This window comes from Sorex fumeus, unplaced genomic scaffold (genome assembly GCF_029834395.1).
Source record: "Sorex fumeus unplaced genomic scaffold, SorFum_2.1 ptg000128l, whole genome shotgun sequence".
NCBI classification, from domain to species: Eukaryota; Metazoa; Chordata; class Mammalia; order Eulipotyphla; family Soricidae; genus Sorex; species Sorex fumeus.
This window is the reverse complement of record NW_026606185.1, coordinates 24,285,656-24,307,255: the sequence shown is the minus strand read 5'-3', so window position 1 is coordinate 24,307,255 and position 21,600 is coordinate 24,285,656. Positions and strand designations below refer to the sequence as shown.

At 41.2% G+C, this 21,600-nt stretch overlaps 1 protein-coding gene across 1 annotated transcript in view; it reads right to left on the bottom strand.

Moving 5' to 3' along the window:
- COLEC12 (collectin subfamily member 12) overlaps positions 1–21,600 on the bottom strand; it is a 202,237-nt gene that overhangs the window by 19,514 nt on the left and 161,123 nt on the right. Inside the window, exons 3-5 of the mRNA XM_056137914.1 lie at positions 17,423–17,545; positions 7,937–8,035; positions 6,138–7,184 (exon numbers count right to left, since the gene is read on the bottom strand). Coding sequence (XP_055993889.1) covers positions 6,138–7,184; positions 7,937–8,035; positions 17,423–17,545 — 1,269 coding nt within the window. The remainder of the gene's footprint in view (positions 1–6,137; positions 7,185–7,936; positions 8,036–17,422; positions 17,546–21,600) is intronic.

The window sequence follows — 21,600 nt, the reverse complement described above, 5'->3', positions numbered from 1 at the left end:
GTGATCCACAGAACATTCATATACTCACACACTTTGCTCATTAAAACCTAGACATTTACTTTTTTTTTTTTGCTTTTTGGGTCATACCCATCAATGCACAGGGGTTACTCCTGGCTCTGCACTCAGGAATTACCCCTGGTGGTGCTCAGGGGACCATATGGGATGCTGGGAATTGAACCCAGGTCGGCTGCGTGCAAGGCAAATGCCCTACCCGCTGTGCTATCGCTCCAGCTCTGACATTTACTTTTTTAAAAAAATCACCATGAGGGGCTGGAGCGATAGCATAGTGGGTAGGGCATTTGCCTTGCACGTGGCCGACCTGGGTTCGATTCCCAGCATCCCATATGGTCCCCTGAGCACCGCCAGGGGTAATTCCTGAGCGCAGAGCCAGGAGTAACCCCTGTGCATTGCCAGGTGTGACCCAAAAAGCAAAAACAAAACAAAACAAAAACAAAAACAAAAAAACACCACGAGAAATATCTAAAACCATTTTAAAGGGCAGCACTGAATCCCCATAAATTTAAGGAAGACTATTAAAATTTTTTAAAATCATTTTTAAAAATCCCTAATAGGAAAAAAAACCCTAATAGGAAATACATTAATCGTAAATATACTAGAGTCACATATTAGCATCTGGATGAGTCCAAATTGTATAGATGACATGGGAATATTTATGAGCCTCAGCAACAACAACCTGAAATCTGAATGGAGGAAAATAATCATACTACTTATGGGAGCACATGCAATGCCCCATGTAGAATAAATTTAAGGCTTGCTTTCAAAACCAAGTGGGTGGTTCTTTGGTTCTGGATTTTATAATGCCAGCACACCATGTTACTAGTAAAGGCATCAGAAACTTGCAAAATGCTCCAATACAACTGAGATAGAATCTAGGCAGTCTCTGCCCGCATACCAGCAAGACTACCCTCTACTCTCTAGAACTCACAGAGAGCCTTGAGTACAACGTCCTCTAAGCAAGGATCTGGACGTGGACGGAATACTGTATCACTACACCATTTCTGCTTTGTGGTGTAAGTGTCCAGCTCTGTGTTCTACATAGAAGAAAAAATTACAATTTGTTTTCCAACAAAGCTGCTGATGCTTAACAAGAAGTAGAGAGTTATTTTACTTCTTCTTTCAAAATCTTGGAAATTCAGTTTTTGTTGTTGTTACTTGGTTTTGTTTCTGGGCCACACTGCAGTGCTCAGGGTTTACTCCTGGCTCTGCACTCAGGATGGGAGAATCCTCCCAACACCCTTTATTTGGTGCTCCCTTCTCTATCTGAGCTCCCTTTCCCCCTAGCATGTGTGTCTGGCCTCCAAGCCATGGAGCAAACCTGGTACTAATCTTGGCCACTCTTGGGTGTTAGTCTCCTATTTTGTTACTTTATGTTCCCCAGATGAATGCAATCTTTCTATGTCTATCCCTTTCTTTCTGACTCATTTCACTAACATGATACTTTCCATGTAGTACCACTTGTATGTAAATTTCATGGCTTCATCTTTTCTAACAGCTACATAGTACTCCATTGTGTAAATGTACCAAAGTTTCTTTAACCAGTCATCTGTTCTCGGCACTCAAGGTTTTTTCCATATTCTGACTATTGTAAAGAGTGCTGCAATGAGCAAACAAGTGCAGATATCACTTCGACTATACTTTTTTGCCTCTCTGGGATATATTCCCAGGAGAGCACACAGCTTCTATGCTCCATAATTTTGGTCATATATTTTAAATCATGCTACCCTGTGGATGTTCTTCTTAGACAGGACTATCCTCCAGGATTAGTCTTGCTATATTAGTAAAAGATATCACCTTCCTTATTTTAGGTATCATTCTTTTTATTGACTATCAAAGATCACATTAAATTTTCTAGCAGACACATTTCATATAGTCAACTAAAATGCTCATACCTTTGAATTATGATCCTATCATCATAATTCAAAACATATGCAGTATTATGCCACACAACTATTGGATTAACAGATCATCCACATCTCATGCTAATCACTGACAAGGCTATTGAACAGGGTCAGCCATCTGTCAGCTGTGCCTTGAGACTCCCTGGGTCTCACAAGATACCACTATTTATTTATTTATTTATATTTAGTCTCTGTGAAGTTACAAAATCATTCAAGATTGGGTTTTGGGAAAACATGCAATATTTCAGCACTGACCCCTTCACTGTTGCCCACTTTCCTCCAATTCTACCTCTCTCCAACCCCATTTACCTCCCACACACCAGTCTGTTTCTATGAGAGGCTCTCTTTCGCTTTTAATATAAACTTTTGCACTGTGGTTTACATCACTGTTCCTGATAGAGATTCATACATAAGACGTTACCACCTTTCAGCACCATCTCGTCCTCCTGGTTGACTACTTCCCTCCCTTCCCTCCACCATAGAGCCTACCCCTTCCCTGTCCTATCCCCCAACCCCCTTAAGTGGCAGGTTTCCTATTGAATACCAGTTCTCATGTTCTTTATTTTCACTGTCTTTGGGTATTTGTTATGCCACCATTATGTTTCTTTATATAACACATATGACAGTGATCATTCGATCATTCTGTGTCACTCTCCCTCTGACCAACTTCACTCAGCATCAGACTATTTGATTAAATTTCCATTTTTTAAATTTTGCTTTTTGGGTCATACCTGGCAATCCACAGGGGTTACTCCTGGCTCTGCACTCAGGAATTACTCCTGGCAGTGCTTAGAGGACCATATGGGATGCTGGAAATCGAACTCAGGTTTTCGCATGCAAGGCAAATGCCCTACCCGTTGTGCTATTGCTCCAGCCCCTAAATTTTTATTCTTAATATTTTTCTTTTTTAGCTTCTTTTGGTGAGCCCCCATTCTTTATACAACCACACCTCAGAGGTATTGCAGGTTCAGATCCAGTCTGCCACCATGAAGCAAGGCATATGAATTTCCTGGCTTCTTAGTTCATGTCAAATATATATCTACACCCCACTGTAATCAATGAAGCATGCAACAGTACTATGTCCAATAAAACAATCCACACGTTAATGAAGAATAATTTACTGCTTAAAAATTAATAATCATCATCTGAGACTCATGCAAGTTCTAATTTCTTTGTGTGAAATCCCAGAGCCTTATACATGTAAGACAAGTGATCTACCACTGAGCTACTTCCCAGCTGCAATTTGTAATCCTTTCACTTGTGGAGGCTGTAGTAAACAAAGACCTGTGTGTGGGTATCTGCTGATCAAAATAAACTTGAGCACAACAAAAATGAGGTATGCCTGAAAATGGCCATTCAACCAAGGTGGCAGCCTTATCCCAGGGTGTGTCTCAGGCCCCTGTGTAATCTCTTCCCTCTGAGTGTATCTGTTACCAACAGAATATGGCATAGGTGAGGGGATGTCATTCTCTTGACTAGGGATACATGTTAGTCTCCACTCTGCCTGCTGCCTGAGAGGAGGCTGTATGGGTGAAAGAGAAACTGTGGGTAGCCTCTGGATGCTGAAAGCAGTCTACCATCAAAAGAAAAGAGAAACCGTCATATTAATGTCACACAGAAATAGATTCGATCAAGATCCTGGGAGAGTGCAGAAATGGCTCTGTCTCCTGTCACTGCCCCACCATGCAGCCAGGTGAGGCCCTGAGCACAGGCTCTCTGTCAGTGTGTCCAGATTCCTAAGCCACGAAAACCATGAGAAGAGAAATGGATCTGTCAAGCTGCTAAATCTATAGGAATTGGCTATGCAATACAGAACATCCACAGATCCATCTCACTGTGGAGTAATCCAGTATCTTTCCCCACATTTTTTTGCTTTAAAATCTCCCTGCCAAAAGCTTTGGTTAAATCCCAATAGGCTGTTCTTTCCCAGCTTCAAGCATTTGCTCTCTCTGTGTAAGGAAACAAGACTGGGTCTATTGCTTTCATCTTAGATAATGCAACTGATAATCATTGCTTTCCTGAAGGCTAACGTTATCTTTTTAATAATTTCTTATTTAATCTTTCTTGGGCTCGAAGACAAACTCTCTATTTTATATAGTGTGATGAATCTGCCTTTAGCCCCCTTAAAAAATCAGGATTACCTTTGCTTACAGCTGATCTTTTGATGCCTTAGAATTCTCTTGGCTTGAAGTAACCTAAAGGCAAAGAACCTCTGGTTTTCCTTATATACACTAGAGGACAATACACAGCATCTTCTACACAGAATTTTCAAGTTAAAACCCATGATAATAATTTATAACTAGAAATATAATTAATGTACAGCTAATACAAATTTGCATAGATTGAATCAAGGACTTTGATATGAAGGACCCAAGTGAAAGTAAAACTAAATTTTATATGATCAGACACTATACATAATTTTCGTCTTCTGCAACTAAAACTGTCAGCCACTCATTTCTTGAAAGAGATGACTATTGAAAACAGGAATATCTTAGTGATAGTTTTGTGTTCTAGAAGAATTAGTATTCTTTCAGGGGATAGCATTAAAATAGCTCAGAAAAAAAGTCAGGCACTCAGTGAATCCAAATGAACCAACCATTCATCCAACAAACATTGAACTTAGTGCTTGGAGCACTCTGAGCCTTCGAGCACTGTCTTTAAATTCTTAGCTATACTTCTTTCTTTCAAGACATAAAGCTTATAATAAAAGATGAAATCCTGCCACTTACAATGTAGATGAACCTAGAAGATATTAAGCTTAGAAAGTAAGTCAAATAAAGACAAACACTGTATGATTTTACTCCTGTGTGATACACAGAGAAATGAAAGAAGTAGATGAACTTAATAAAACAAAAATAAACATTGGGAGTACCAGCCCAATTAGTAGTTATTAGAGGAAATGAAGGAAAGAGGGGTCACTTATCGTATAGTGAAGCTGGGCTTGGCAGAACTGGACTCTAGTGATCAACTTAATGTAATATATCCTCATGTTGATTTTTAACAATGCACACCCAGAAACTTGGATTATGTTGTAATGCAATTATATAATGCAATCCAATTAAATAAAAACTACAAGAAGCTTAATTCTCGTCCCTTGAGTGTGGGTTGTAATTATTTTTGTTGTTGTTGAGATTTTATTTTTTTGTTGTTGTTGCTTGTTTTGTTTTGGGGTCACACCCAGTGGTGCTCAGGGTTTAGTCCTTGCTCTGCACTTAGGGATCATTCCTGGCCGGTTAAGGGAACTATATGTGGTTTAAGGGATCAAAACAGGGTCAGTTACATAGAAAGATTGCATTCATCTGGGGGATATAAAGTAACAAAATATGAGATTAATACCCAAGAATAGCTGAGATCAGCACCAGGAGGATTACTCCATAACTTAGAGGCCAGCCGGGTATCCTAGAGGAAAGGGCAGTTCAGATAGAGAAGGGAGCACCAAATAACGGGTGTTTGGAGGATCCTCCCAGGAGGGGAGATGCATGTCGAAAGTAGACTATGGACTTAACATGTTTGCCACTCAATGCCTCTTTTGCAGACCACAACACCCAAAAGGAGAGAGAGAACACAGGGGATTGCCCTGCCACAAAGGCAGCGGGGATGGGGGGATGGGGGTGGGGGGGATATTATCCATGGTGGTGGAAAATGGGCACTGGTGGAGGGATGGGTATCTGATCATTGTATAATCGAAACCCAAGCACAAAAAATTGTAAATCTACAACTGTAAAAAAAAAAAAAAAACAGGGTCAGTTAAATGCAAGGCAAGTGCCCTACCCACTGTACTATAGCTCCAGCCTTTTAGAGACTTATCTGTAAAGAACCAAACACAACAAAAGTGATGTGACAAGAATTCTGAAGTTGGACCTTGTGGCTTCCTTTTTGCTCTTGCTCTTGCACCACCTGCTCTATAGGTAACCAAGTCCCATTGTAAGGAACTGAGGCTTCTTGTCAATAGCCAAAAAAGAAGTGAAAAATCTCTTGCTGAGAGCTGTGTGAACAAGTCACTGTGATGGTAGATCCTCCCAGAAGGGCTTGAGACATCTAAATTCAACCTCATAAGAGATCCTGAACCAGAACCACCACTAAACCACTCTTGAATTTCTAATCCACAGAAACAATGGGATAATAAGTGTTCATAGTCATAAATTGCTTGCTTTTGGGGTAATTTGTTATACATCAATAGGTGACTAACACAAACAGAAATTCAGAATCTTCACTTACCTTGTAGTATTGTAAAATTCTTGATGAGCTGACCATGCTTGGAGTCCACCAGCTTCATTTCTTCCATAATCACCGATAAGTTGGCAACTTCGGTGTCTAGCCTGGACCTCATCATATCTTGTTGCATCCTGAGAGAAACAGAATCCAAACGGATGTTGGCCAACGTGTTATTTAAGGAGGTCAGGTCATCCGTGTGTTTGGTCAGGGTATCTGTGCAAGTGGTCCTGACTTCATTCAGGTTGCTGGTCAGCGTCCGCAGGTGGTGGGCTGTGTAACTGATGTTGCTAATGATGTTCACAATATCTGTCTCAAAGAGCTGGAAACGTTCTTCCAGCTGACTGAACTTGATCGTTGTTCTGTTCTCTGCATCCTTGTGTACATCCTGCAGGTCTTTCAGGTTCTGCTCGTTGGCTTGTGAGGCTGCGGTAATGTTGTCCATCTGACCTGTGAATGAGTTAAGTTGACTGTTCATATCCTCCAGAGTGTCGTTGTTGGCTTTGGCCAAAGCAGAATTATTGGCAGCCAGTGTCTGCAAGCTCTGCACTTTTTCTTTCAGCCAATCAGTGTCCTTCTTGGCTTGAAGAAAAACCTGCTGCAGATTTTGGAAGTCGTTCTTGATTCGCTGGATAGCCTGGCTTGTGTCATCTACAGAGCGCTGCAGATTAGAGATGAGGTTCCTCTGCTGGATCTGTGTCAGGTTCAGGTTGTTGAGGTTCATAATGACCACGTTGTGAGAATACATCTGGCTCTGGAGGTTACCCTGCAGCACGCTGGTATCTTGTTGCAGATTCGAGACATAGCCATTATAGGCCTGGAGGGTTTTGTTGACGGTGGTGATGAGGAAAGAATTGTTCTCCAAAGTTTCTTTCAGTTGACTCTGCCTATCTACCAGTGCATCCCCACTTGCTTGTAGCTTCTCCAGTGTATCTTTATTCTTGCTGGTCTTTTCGGTAATCTCATGCAGTTGTTGACGAAGATCCAGAATGTCTGATCTGAAGGAAGAGAGTTCTGAATTGGTGCTTAGAGCTTTCTTCCCAGTCTGGTCTCCTGAAATTAGACACATTTGTTGTTTAAATTGCTGCACTGGGGAAGAGCCAGGAGAGGTTAAAATCCCAAAGAGACTTAATTGATATGTACTGAATTTCAGTTAAAAGAACCTGTCTTCTATACAGACCTCTCTGTATTAATAAAACCAAGATATCAATAAAGTCTAAATCTAGGAGTTTTAAATGATGATGAGCACTAAAACCAACTGATTTAGATGAAAAATTTTCTCAATAAGGGAAGAGGAATTTACCTAGTTCTAGAGTTCTGGGCATGGTGTCAAGAAGGAAATAACCTACTGTTTGTTAAACGCACCAACTTCCCTTTAAAAAGAAAACAAAAATCAAAGGCTAGACTAGGCTAAAATCTTTCATTTTAAAAAAAAACTGGCCTCTACAGTTAAAAGCAGTTTAAAATATTTTAAATAGTAAATAGAATTTACTTAGCACTTAATGTCCATAAATGGTTCTATTTGATGAGAAATAGCCTTAATTTTCATTTGGCACAAAATCATGTTTATATCAGGATGTGTGTGTGTGCGAGGGGGGTAGTAAGTTTCAACTCTCAAAGTGCTCCTTAAATATTTTTAAGTTTTTGAATGAAACCATGAAGTAAGATTTAACACACAACACAAATATTTAATTTCTTCCTGGATGAAGCCAATTTTACAGCACTATCACTCTAAAAACATACAGACACTCATACAAAGTAGAGTCAGTGATTCAACTTTATGGTTCGCTCTCATTGCAGGTTACCTAATTTTTTCAGGTCACTTTCCACTGCTGTGAGCTTGTCATCATAGGTTTGGCGTGATGTCTCCATACCACCTGTAACGTTGTCCATTTTCTCTACAACTGAGATTTGGAAATGAATGCATTAATATATACACCTGCATATGTTTTATTTTTCAGTTTCAATAAGAGATCAAATTATACAGAACAAAAGAAACATGGAAACAAAAAGACTACCAATGAAATTAAGTATGTAAAAAAGCTATTCTTTTTTTGGGGGGGTGGACACACACCGTCATGCTCAGGGTTTACACTTAGCACTGTGCTCAGGGCTTACTCTTGATGAGGCTGTGTGCAAGACAAGCACTCTACCCACTGTACTACCTCTCAGGCTCTGGAAAAAGTGATCCTTTTAGAAATCAACTTGTCACAGCTTTTCTATTGTTTGCCTGAGCTGTACATTTTTTTTTCCTTTTTGGGTCACATCTGGCAATGCACAGGGTTACTCCTGGCTCTGTACTCAGGAATTACTCCTGGTGGTGCTCACGGGACCATATGGGATGCTGGGAATTGAACCTGGGTCTGCCGCTTGCAAGGCAAACGCCCTACCCGTTGTGCTATCGCTCCAGCCATTGAGTTGTACATTGTTAGTTATTCTTAGGGTTCTGCATTGTCTTGGATATTTTAGAAATTCTTAAGAACTAATTTATAAATTTTAACATTTTTTTTTGTTTTGAGATCACATCCAGTGATGCTCTTGGCTCTGCACTCAAGGACACTCCTGGTGGGCTTGTTGGAACTATATGGGATGCTGGGGATCTAACCCTGGTTGGCTGCATGCAAGACAAGCACCTTTCCCCTGCACTATCTCTCCAGTCCACTAATTTATAAATTTTTTTGTATTATAGAAATCCTCAATCTATATGATTTCCAATATTACACAGGAAAGATTTTCTATATTAGTTTGCATAGGTGGAGGCAGAACACTGATCACTTCCAAAATTTTGTCATTCATAAGACTCTCAACTATTCCTGGAGAGGACTCACTTTTCCAGAAGATTCTATGGTAGAGCACCTAACTCCAGTCTATGCACAAAATAGCTCCAGAAAGGAAACAGAATCAAGAGTGTTTTCCGCTCTCTGCTGTGAATTCCACAGCCAGAACATGAAGATCAGCTTCTCCTTAGTAACAAGTGATAAACTGTAGTTTATCATTTCTCAAGAAGAGGCCTACATGGTTTTACAAATATTACTTACTAAAGGCTTTTTTTCTCTTTGAGAAATTCTAAAGAGACATTTTTTTCTTTGAGAAACTCTAAACAAAAAATTTTTTCACCTGCATTTTAGCAAACTGAAACTTTAAAAAGGAATATTTACAAGTTTAGATTCATCTGTCTCTCTCTCTCTCTTTTCTCACTTTCACTCTTTCTCTCTCTTTTCCACGCCCAGTAGTATGGGTGCTCAAGGGACTATATTGGATGTAGAGGTCGGTTGCATGCAAGGCCAGTGCCTAACCCCTGTACTATCCCTCTTTCCCCAACTGGAGACTTTAAAAACAAGCATTACTTCATAACACAGGATAAAGAATGTTAATGATACAATATTAAATAAAACCTTCTATTCTTACTTGTTCTCAGGAGGCACTGTCTCTATGGTTATAAACTCAAGTTGCTCTTTCTGAAATGTTCAATCAAAGTGTATTTTTCCAAAAGTGAGTCTTGTGAGATTCAACCTCAAAGAAGCTTGGAAATCAGACTGCCCTTCTTTGTATCAACAGCTTTTTAAAATAATGACTTTATTATTTGAGCATGAATACGTTTTCTCTATTGGTTGGGAGCCAACGGATGCGACTCATTTCATTCATCAAGTATTCTACCCATGCATGACTGTATGAAGCTCACTTGGCCCCTACCAGGAAGCAGAAGTCCTTAAGTGTCTGTCTAACCTAAAGTGAACCAGCTCGTGGCTCTTGGCACCTTCTCTGGAGAAGCCTGTCATGCTCCTCTCTCTCTCAGGCTTCTGGTATGACCATAATGACATGCGGGCGCTGCGCTGAATGTTCTTTCAGCTGAACCTTCCTATGTGCTTTTCTCTTTCCTGCCATGTTCTCCCCGAGCCTGTTCACCAAGTGAAGCCCTGTCTTCCAGACTATGCTCATTAGCCCTCCATGGGAATTGTCTGCGGAAGTGCATCATGCAGAGTTTTCTTGGCAATCACTTCTTGAATACAGGGCTGACTTCTGTGTTGCTATGGCTTCTTTACTATTTGGTCCTTTAGGGCTAGAATATTTGTGTTAAGTTTTATCTCCAGCTCCTGGCACAGTGTGTAGTACAGAGTAGGCATGTTAACTGCATAACTTATCATCAACCCATTTATTCAAATAAATGAAAATATGGGCTGCTGAGATCTGTGAAATACTAGCTGAACTAGAGTCATGACACGAACATACAAACCAACACACTCTGGGAAGCCTCAGAACCAGCAGGGAGTATGACATTTTGTTGAATAATTACTGTCCTTTTAAAAAAAATGACTGTGTAGACACTGAGGTGTAGTTATAATTTGTGCTTTAGGGTTGAGAGGCATGCCTCCACCTAAATCCGTGGAAATGCTAAAGAAGAAAATATTTCATCTACATTTTAGCAAAATGAGGCTTAAAAAAGAAATGTGGAATGTTTACAAGTTTAGGTTCAGTTTTGATCCTCAAATCAAAACACACACCTCACTCTGTTCTCAAACCGCACACAGGATCCGACGTCAGGCCCTTTCCCCGGGAAGCCAAAGAAACCGCTAACCCTGCTTACAGGCAGTCATTTTCTACCCTCTCTAATTTTTCTTCCATTTTAGTTTCTACAAAAACACAAGACTGTCATGGAGCCATCTTTTAGGTCAGTGTAGATAAAAAGAATAAATGTATTCATCAAACAAACAACCTGTTCAAGATCTCTTCTCTGCATCAAAGTTCCTACCTGCCCTGCCCACTATGCTAATGAGCTAGTCGCTGGACTGGGATGTGTGTGTCTGTGTGTAAAAATAGGATATGGGCAGATAGCTGCCAAGCTTAGAGCTGCTCTGGCATGAAATACTGGACTGATGGAGACCCAGAGCCAACACGTGCTGCCATAGCATATAGCACTGCACTGTCTTTAATGTAGTGGCATCAAATCAGCCTAGAAAGCGGTGGCAAAATCCTCCCATCTCACCCCAGAAGGTCCCACATAAATGGATATGAGGAAAAGGAACATTAGTCTTCTGTGCTTTCACGGACTTCCCATAACTAGAAACTTGACAGAGAGAGATTTTCTTCCATAGAACAGTGCATTGGGTTTCACACTGGAAAATCTATTTTTCAAGCATACAAATCTGGGACCAAAGCAATCATACAGTGACTACTACATTGCCTTGCATGCGTTCAATTCCTGGCATTTCATATGGTTCTTCAGGCACCACCAGGATTATTCCTGAGTGCAGAGTCAGGAATAATTCCTGAGCATCAGCGGGCATGGCCCAAAAGCAAACAAAACAAAACAAAACAAAAACCAAAGTATACAAAGCTTTGTTCTTCAGGGCATCTGAAAATAAGTTTTCTTGAAAAATGCTTTGAGAGTATCTCGTGGTCTCTCAAACTGGCCTCTTCCTGTCTTTTTTTTTAAAGTAGGAGGTCTGCTATTTATTCAGCCATTGATTAAGCTGATTCAATTGGGCATGAACTCCACATTACTTAAAAAAAATTTTTTTTAACTTGGATATTCATGAGATCTACGATTACAATGCTGTTCATAACTGTGTTTCAGTCGTACAGTGATCTGGCACCCATCCCTCCACCAGTGCATATTTCCCACCACCAACACCAATATCCCCTATTTCCCCACCATCATCCCCCAACCCCACCCCCTACCTCCAGCCTCCCTCTATGGGAGGCACTTTCCTTCTTGCTCTCTCCTTTTTCTTTTATGCATTATGGTCTGCAATGCAGGTGCTAAGAGGTCATGGTGTTTGTTCAAGGCATTCAGTATTTTTATCAGGACAGTAAGACTGGAGTAGTTTTTCAATTGGGTGAAAGCTTTGGGGTGTGGATGTGACTGCTGAGGCTTCTGGAAGTACAGGGAGGTGGGGGGCAGATAGCCTATCCTGACCCCGAGAAAGCCTGGAGATTTCAGTCACAAAACCTGCATACCAAAATTTTCTGCAGATTATATCTTGGTGAGGTCTGCTCATCCATGTGTGGGTCCGAGCTTAACTGAGGCTTTTGATCTCTTTTGAAATTTATTTATGGATTTCTGAAGCAAGACCAGTAGTACAGCTTACATGGTGGTTGTAGAGTTGGTTTGTGGGGGTGACTGTCATTGCTTCCTTGAGTATTGGGAAGTGGGGGGAGGTGATCTACCCCAACTCCAAGAAAGCCTGGAGATTTCAGTCATGAAACCCACATACCAGAATTTTCAACAGATTATATCTTGGTGAGGTCCGTCCTGAGACGGTGGAGTCAGGCCAGGGGTATAGTGGTGATTTTGGATTGTGGAAGCAAGTGGCTGCTGGGGGCTATGCTTGGGTGGGCCACCAGGCCAATTTACCTCTGATTTACCCCACTCTCTTCAGCCACTCATGGGTCCAAGATTAATTGTGGCTTTTGATCTTTTTCAAGATTTATCTATGGGTCTCTGAGATAAGGTCAATTAATGAGCTTGTATAGCTGCACTAGAGAAGGTTTGTGGGCGTGGCTCCCAAATACCTAACTTTCGGCCATTTAATTTCTTGGTAAACTTGGTCCCATGTTGTTGGGGTCTGGCCAAAGGCACAGCAGCAATTTTGGGATATCAGGAAGCCTGAAGGCACCATTAGGCTGGTGATGCACTCGCCCCGTCAGTACAGGCTGACCTGTTGGTGGCACCATACACCCACCTCTTGTCTTGATTTCAGTCAGTCTTGAAAGGCCATGTCAAATCTTAGCATCATTTCATGCTAAGCTTTCTCTGATGGTCCATGTCCAAACCACACCAGCTCAGGCTGCTTCAGCAATGCTGTCACGACAGTCTCTCCTGAGAGAGCTTCTGTACAAGGTGCATCACATCAATACTGCAGTGAGTCCTGATAACCCCTATTTTATTGATGGAGAAGCTGAGGCCCAGAAATGTCCAGGAACTTTTCCAGAACCACAGAGTTCATATGCAGCCAATTGGGACATTGGGCCAGACCTCTATAGACAAAAGTCTGACTTTCATACAATCCACAGGCTCTTGCATTGAACCGTTGACTGAGAATCCAGGGTGGGGCCCCTGAAGCTTCTGAGCACTGCTTGTAGAGCACCCACACCCATCTACCACAAAAGTCATGCTTTCTCGATAATTCCATAATTTCTCTCATTTGTTATTATTATTATTTTTTAAAATTTGGTTTCCTCCAATAAAAATCTCCTAAGCAACATTAAGTCTAGACATTGAGGACAAAAGACACAGTTTTTGCTCTTAGTGTTTGAGGACAGAAGATAAGACCAGAGCACAGAGATAAGACCAGAGCACAGAGCTCCAGCCTGGTACTCAGGAGAGTCTGTACCAGATGATTTATAAAAATAAATGGGAATTACAATCCTTTATTGGCTCTGAGAACTTCCCAGAACACCAATCCCAGAACTTCCCATGGAAAGAAGTAGGGACATGTCTTCCTTTTATATGACTTTAATTTCAATAGAAAAACACAAAATTGGGCTTGGGCTAGTACAAGGCATGAACCCGACCAGTTTGATCCCCAGAACCGTAGAGTGCCCCCTGTCCTCAATATCACTAGGAGTGGACCTGGTGGTCTTTAGCACTACAGGGTCAGGGCAGCACCTCTCTTCAGTTCGGAATAAAAGGCCAGGTGACCATTCATCACCGAGTGGCACTTGGGCCTCCTGAGCACTACTTAGAATGAGTCTCCCTCATGCAACAAACAACACAGAACATCTGACGGCAGGGTGGAGGGTCTTATTCTCACAAGAGCTACATATATGTTTGTTTTTATTTTTGCACACAGGAGCTAGGAGCTATTTAATTATGATTTAAAGACCATTTTCAGGGGTCAGAGAGATAGTATAGAGGCTAGGATGATTGACTTGCATGTGACTATCCTGGATTTCATCCCCAGCACTCCAAAAGGTCACCAGAGCCCTACCAGGAGTGATCCCTAAACTAAGAGCTAGGGGTAATCCCTGAGCACTGCCAGGTGTTGCCCTAAAATCAAGGCCAATCGCTCCCCACCCCTAAAAAGCCATTTCAAGATCAGTGCCAGCTTGCTTCAGGGCAGTGTATGAACTGATGAAAATTTTGAAAGCTTGGATTTATATTGTTATCAACTTCAACTTCAGCACAGCTTAGCAGAAAGTTAGACATTTAGGAGGAGGAATGCTGAGTCAGAGGAGAGTCCTATAGAAAAAGATTAGGATTTCTGTCTTACTCTAATTGCTTGAGATGGATGCCTAAGGAGAGGGAAGATAAATTAGTAGAATGTTCCTATTCAAGGAATATCCTGTAGAATTCACAATCCATTGGACTTTAGACAGATAGCTTTTGCAATGGAAGCTCCAAGAACTGTGAACATTGCAGGGCAGAGGATGCACCAAGTTGTATTTTTCCAAGAAAATGCTTTTTGAGAGGTAGCTGACAGGCCTCACGATCACTGCTGTGGTTACCGCCCTGTCTGGGTGACTCAGCAGTTCTCTGGCTTGTTCAGCAAATTGTCCAGAAGGAACTTGGTTATATCCTAATTTTCAGCTCTGTGACAGAAAAGGAGAAATAAAGAATCGTCTGGAAGTTGGGGGTGGGGGAGAGCACCTGCATTGCAGGGGTGCAATCTCTAGCACCATCCCTAGGCAGAACAGGCAATCTTGGGACAAGGATAAGGTGACACAGAGAAGTAGCAGGTGAAGGCTTCACACATCTAGATCAGAAAGTACGTGACAATAATAAATAAAATGGAATTTTTAAAAAAGGCAGTGTGGTACAGGACAGCAGCTTGATGGGTAGAGGAGCATGCCTTCTGCTCCTGTAGTAAAACAGGACAGCCCCAGTTCCTACAGAGCCATTAAGTGGCTATTTAACTTCAAGGTCCCTCTTTATCTGGGTTTACTCATAAAAGTCACAAGAAATGAGACACAAAGATACTGATATAACATAGTAAAGAAAGAGAACAAGCTGAATTACCTGAGAGGTTCCTTCCCGCACTGTCTTAATACATTGTGCCTGACTAATTCTACATTAGAGCAATCATCACAAATGGATAGATAAAGTAATAATCTGGTAATCGCCCACATTCTCACTGCTTGAATTCATCAGTCAGTGTACTACTGGATGAACATAATCCCCCACCTACCCCCTCTGTCCTTAGAGGTGGTAGTTAAAGTAAAGAATATATCTATCTATCTATCTATCTATCTATCTATCTATCTATCTACATACATACATGTGTGTATGTGTATGTATGTGTATATATATTCATATGCATAGATATAGATAAATATAGTGTGTGTGCATGTGTGTGTGTTTTTTGTGTATGTCTGTGTGGTGGTGCCAGTGATTGATTTTAGGTCCTCACACCTGCAAGGCAGGTGCTGTACACCAAATTGGGGGTTTCTGTTGTTGTTTGTTTTAGGGACATACCCAGTGGTGCTTAGGGGTTCCTCCTGACTCTGCACTCAGGAATTACTCCTGGTGGCCTCAGGAGACCATCTGGGGGTGCTGAATCAGATGTGTATAATGCAAACACCCTACCTGCTGTACCAGTGCTATACTGGGAATATAGTCCCTTTCAACATGTGCTGTCATTCTGAGGGCCATCTAAGTGTAGTTATGAAGAAGCAAGGAACAGAGGGATCAGAGCTACTATCTTAAAGGACCCAATAACAGGCAGGTGGCTCAGCGATATCATCTTTGCTCATCTCCAGTCACCTGGAAAAGTGGTATTATTATTGCCATTTTAAGATAAATAAAATTCTAGGAAGTGTGATTCATATTCAGGCTACACAGCACTCGGATGCCTGGCATGCCAGTAATCACTTCATAAAGGCAGAACTGTGCGTTGAACAATGACCATCTGGATCCATCCACCCATCTGGATCATTCTCATCCCAATTCATGATGTTTCCTCAAGAAACCATGAAACACTGGGAGAGAAGTGGGAGGAGTTCCAAGTTGGAAAGAATTCAGCTTGAATCCTTGTCACCTCAGGTCAAGACTATGGGCCAAGGAACCGAGACGGGAAGTGTGGAAATTCTTCACTGTTAATCTGTCAGTTCTGCGGGAGGCACTTGAGATGGCAGCTGAGTGAAGGTTTTGAAGCTCAGCAGACCCCCACATCTGCCTCTTGCTGAAAACACTCGACATGTCTGTCTCCTGTGTCTTTGACTGGAAGGCTTCCACGGCTGTTCTCTATAAAAGGGCTTCTATAGTTGGTGGTTCTGAATCATGACACCTTCTACCTGTGGTGTCTGGGACAAAACTGGGGTGAGGGGGACCCATTAGTCTGCAAGTCTGGAGGATTCAGGCAAAAATAATTCACTGACCTTAAACCAGACATGTTGAAAGAATGTCTACCGTTCCATAAAGTACAGTTGAGGTGCTGTCTCTGTGTTTAATTTCTAGAAGGCTCTATTTTTTTTATGGAGCTATATAAATAATAGTAACCATAGTAAATAGGCTAAAGAGGGAAAAAGGGAATTAGTTGGCTAAACCCTGAGTGAAGTAAATTGTTACTCTGGAGATCCTGTGTTTGGCTTAGTGTCTGTCAATCTAGTTTTCTGTGTGCTGATTCCTGGCTTTTCAGGGGGCCTCTTCAAAATAAGATTGGGGGTGGGAAAAGACAAGCAAGAGGGAGTAGCTAGAAATAAGGAGGAAATAGCAACAAAAAGGAAAACGACTTATAACTCAGGGAGGGTCATGATTTTTTGTTTGTTTGAGGGGGTCATACCTGACAGTGTTCAAGGCTTACTCCTTTTTCTGCATTCAGAGATCACTTGTGGTGGGCTAAGGGGACCATGTGGAGTGTGAGGGATCAAACCCAGATCAGCTGCACATAAGACATGCACCTTACCAGCTATATTACTTCTCTGGCCCTGGCCCATGATTATTATTTCCATCCCCCTTCCTGCCCTTCCCACATGCACACATTGCTTAGGGTCCCATAATGACAGAAAGCTCAAGACACAGATGGGGGGAGGGGTTGGATCGATAGCACAGTGGGTAGAGCATTTGCCTTGTATGCAGTCGACCTGGGTTCGATTCCCAGCATCCCATATGGTCCCCCAAGCACTGCCAGGAGTAATTCCTGAGTGCAGAGCCAGGAGTAAACCCTGAGCCTCGCTGGGTGTGACCCAAAAAGCAAAAAAAAAAAAAAAAAAGACACAGATGGGGCCCATAATGTTGCTGAGTTTTGCATCTAAACTGTAACTAACAAAACACTTAATACTTGCAAATATTTATTTGTATATAAATTAATAACTGGAAGTCTGCTATTTGAGAGAAAGGAAAGAGTACTTACCTTTGTACCCCAAAATGGCTACTGTGATTGTCAATAAGGCACACAAAATGTACAATAATATGATAGAAAACTTCAGTGCCCAATTATTTTTACATTTGGTACATTGAGTTCCTTCCTGAATACCTATAAGAAAAATGGAAGAAAAGTCAAGTTTTAATAACAGTAGCCAAAAGCATCATATCAAAAAGTATTTTTTTATATTTTGGTTCAAATTCTATAAGGAAGAATATTTTTGACATATACCTTACTGTAGAATGAGTGACATTTTAAAATCAAGCATACTTTTTTTTTAGCAAATAGACACTTTGGATATCATTATATTTTATACTAGTATTTAATATGAACATAGCCTACCACTTTGTCTAATTCTTTCAAATAAAGTTCCATTATATTGATTACAGTGATACTTTTGATTAAAAATTCTATGTGAAACGTTATATGTAGCGCTCTCTGTAGCATTGTCCTCCCATTGTTCATCAATTTGCTCAAGCGGGCACCAGTAATGTTTCACAACAAATTGTGAAACTTGTTGTTACTGTTTTTGGCATATCAAATACGTCACGAGTAGCTTGCCAGGCTTTTGCCGTACCAGCGAGATACTCTCAGTAGCTTGCCAGGCTCTCGGAGAGGGGCGAAGGAATCGAACCCAGGTCGGCTGCGTACAAGGCAAATACCCTACCCACTGTGTTATTGCTCCAGCCCAATAAATTATACTTATAAATTATAAAACACTTAAATCCAGTTAAGTCTATTTGTTTCAGCCATTGTAGGACTTATTTATAACAATTCAAAAAAAAAACCCAAAAAAGTACGTTTGTTTCACTGTTGTATTGCAGATACATTCTGATGGCCTGCCAGAGTCCATTCAATTTATAAGAATTTGGGGAGCTATATGTCAAATTGCTATTAGCCTGAAGTCAATCCTGGAGGAAGTACTTAAACTTTGGAAATTGGCAAACAGCACACGTGATGACCATCCTTTCCCACCACTGGTTAACTGACATGCCACAAGTTGTAATGCACTCTCCTCTTTAGTAGAAAATGTAGGAAATTTTATGACTACGACCATGATAAAATTATATAATCATTACTGAATCATATATAATCATTTTTGTGCATGATATGTACATAAGAACATATATGGATCTTGAAGTTATCACAGTGACTTGAAAAACATCCATGGAATAACTAGACAAATCAGACATTTTTGAGGAAAGGAGATAAATTTTTATAGCTCACAGTTCAATTTTTTGAAAAATACTCTAGTCTAAGGGTAAATCATTACACTTCTCTAAGTGATTCCAGAACTAACCCATAAAAAGGCAACTTTCCATTTATTGATTTGATTAGAAATGCAGAAGACAAAGACTTTGGATATTTTAATGTGAAAATCACATTGTAAGAAGTACCCTTACAGCACATACTTCTTTCCCTGACCTGTTTCCCTCTGTGTGTCTTACTAGTAACCTCCCCCAAGAGTAACAGTGTATAAAGGACTGTAACAGTGCATAAAGGACTCCTATAACTGTGCTCAGTAACTTTTGATGGGTAAGTCATGAGGATTAAGCCACAGCTGACATTTCTTTACTTGCTTCTTTACTTGCTTTGTAGTTTTTCAGTGAGAAGAGTTCTTTGGCTGTGTTTAGTGCAAAGTGATGAGAGAAACAGTTTTGAACAATGACTCAGTTTTGACTTTCAGGGTTTGCTCCTTCTCTCGGGCCTGTGGGCTGTCGATTCAATGCCTTCCGGCAGTGCTACTCAACCTCTGGATTACATTGGTAGTGCTTAAAGTTTTCATTAAAACAGATTGTACTTCAGGAGGTGGGAGAGGGATGCCTAAAAACTTGGATCTCAAATAAATTTGCTGGTGATACTGATGCTACTAGCTTGGGGACTATGATTCAGAATTGTGCTTCTGGAAGTATATCATGCTTCGAGACACACTGCTGATTCCCATTCATCAGGTCTGAGATGGGAGCTACGATTCAGCATTTTCAACAAGGTGCAGGTGATGTCTGGCTGGAGTAGACTACTCCTTTTGAGGTCTTAATTTTCGAACTGAAAAATCTTGAGTGCTTTTGGGAGAGTGGTGAGCTGAGTCCCTCTCATCTTACAGAAACCCTGGGGCCACAGCCACACCTCACAGCCACCATGCATAGAGCCCGTATCCACAGCATCACAGTTAAACATCGCAGAGACACCAAGTCAAGCCAACAAAAATTCCAGGAATAAAAATTTTAGTTAAGAAACGGTTATGGGGCTGGAGCAATAGTACAGTGGTAGGACATTTGCCTTGCACATGGCCCACGCAGGTTCCATCCCCGGCATCCCATATGGTCCCCTCAGCACTGCTAGGAGTGATTCCTGAGTTCAGAGCCAGAAGCAACCCTGAGCATCGCTGGGTGTGATCCCACTCCCCTCACCCCCCCAAAGGAACAGTTATGCTGGATTAATTTATGATTAACTAATTCCTTGAGGAATTCAAATGTAAAATCAGACTTATGGTTCCAATAGCCCTAGAAAAGATCAGCTTCTTTTGCATTGATTTTCCCATTTCTTTGACTCCTTTCCCTTTCCTTTCCCTTTAATAATTATCAAGTGAATGTCTCAGTTCCATCTCTCATGTGCAAAACTAGCCCTGCCAAACCAGATCTCCAACTTCTACCTAAAACTCTTACTTCCATCCAACCCAAATACTATTATCTCAATCCCCAGGTGGTTTAACTCAAAGACACCCTGAAGCTTTGTCTGATACTTACTCTCTAAGCCCTGTACTTATTCACCAGGCCTTACTAATCATCCTGTGGGATATTTTTTATCATGATCCTCTTATGTACAGATACTGATGTTCATTTACCACCTACATTGTACCAGGGTCTGACCCAGGTTCTTTATATACCATCTCTTTAATTCATATAATAACCCTTCACAAACACATAGTAGTGAGAACTGAAATGACACGTCACAGATATCGAAGCCAGGATTCCAAACTGGTTGGTCTGATTCTAAATGCTTGTTCTCAACACTCTGCTATGCGAAGTTTCCTGTCATTCTTGCTTCTCCATTTCCCTGCCCTTATTCTAGTGTGGTAGCCTTTCATCTTTCCATTTACACTACAATCTGTCCTTACTTACTCGGTTCTCATGACAAGGCCCAAAGTAACCAAACCTTCAGGGGCTCATTAAAGGAAACATGCAAACATATCCATACTTCTTGGGCTTGCGAATCTGGTTCTTTCAAATGAAACAAAAGCCCCTCAATTCACCGACAGTGAAAATATCTTTGGAGTTGGGAGAATGGGAAGTAGAGGTAGACCCCAGTATATGCCACCTTATGTGTTTAGAAAGAATAAACTTAGTTTAGTGGCAAATGTAAGACAAGGGATGGCAGGCACAGGGGTGCAGGAAAGTTCCTGTGGAAAGACTGAGGGACGCTTTTATGTGTTTCATTAATTCTTTTAAAAATTTTAAAATTGCTGTAGGTGAGTTTTTCCCATTCCTCCAGCTATTTCCTACACTTCGTTTGTTCAGAGTGGGGAATGTTGCAGATAATAGAGTGCCAGGGTTAGAAGTCTCGCAAGCATCATTGTACTACTGATGGGAAAGCAATTCCCCATACAGGGGTCTGTCCATACCATTCTTGCCCTGTATTCTAGCACTGTGTTTACCACAACATGAGGCATTCATGAAATTTGCTCTCAGACAGTTGTCGCTGGTTCCCATTCTGAAGAGCAGGATCACTTCCTCATGACATGCATTTCTCATTGCTGAGTATATCAGCATTTAATCAATATCAGATGGCACTGACTGGCCTTCCTCTTCACTGGACATATTTTCTCTGCCTTGTTTTTTTTTCCCCCATGAGACTTATTTTTAATAAGAATTCTGTTTTATCTTTCCCTTTCTGCCCTCCGCTGGGAGGCCATCTGGCCAAACATACGAATACCTACTACAAAGAGATCCCGCTGGTTCATGTAGCTGTGGGACCCCTCCCCCCTGAACCTAGATGGTCACAGAAAACATTCAAGACAGCTATCCCCCTGTTACCAGCCTTTGTAGTATCTGTTTTCTTAGCATTACTTTCAGAGACGAGGGACTTTGTTCCCATGGGGAGCACGAATGGTAGGACAGGGAAAAGAGAGTAGGGATGGATCTGTAGAATGCTAGATAAGAGATTTT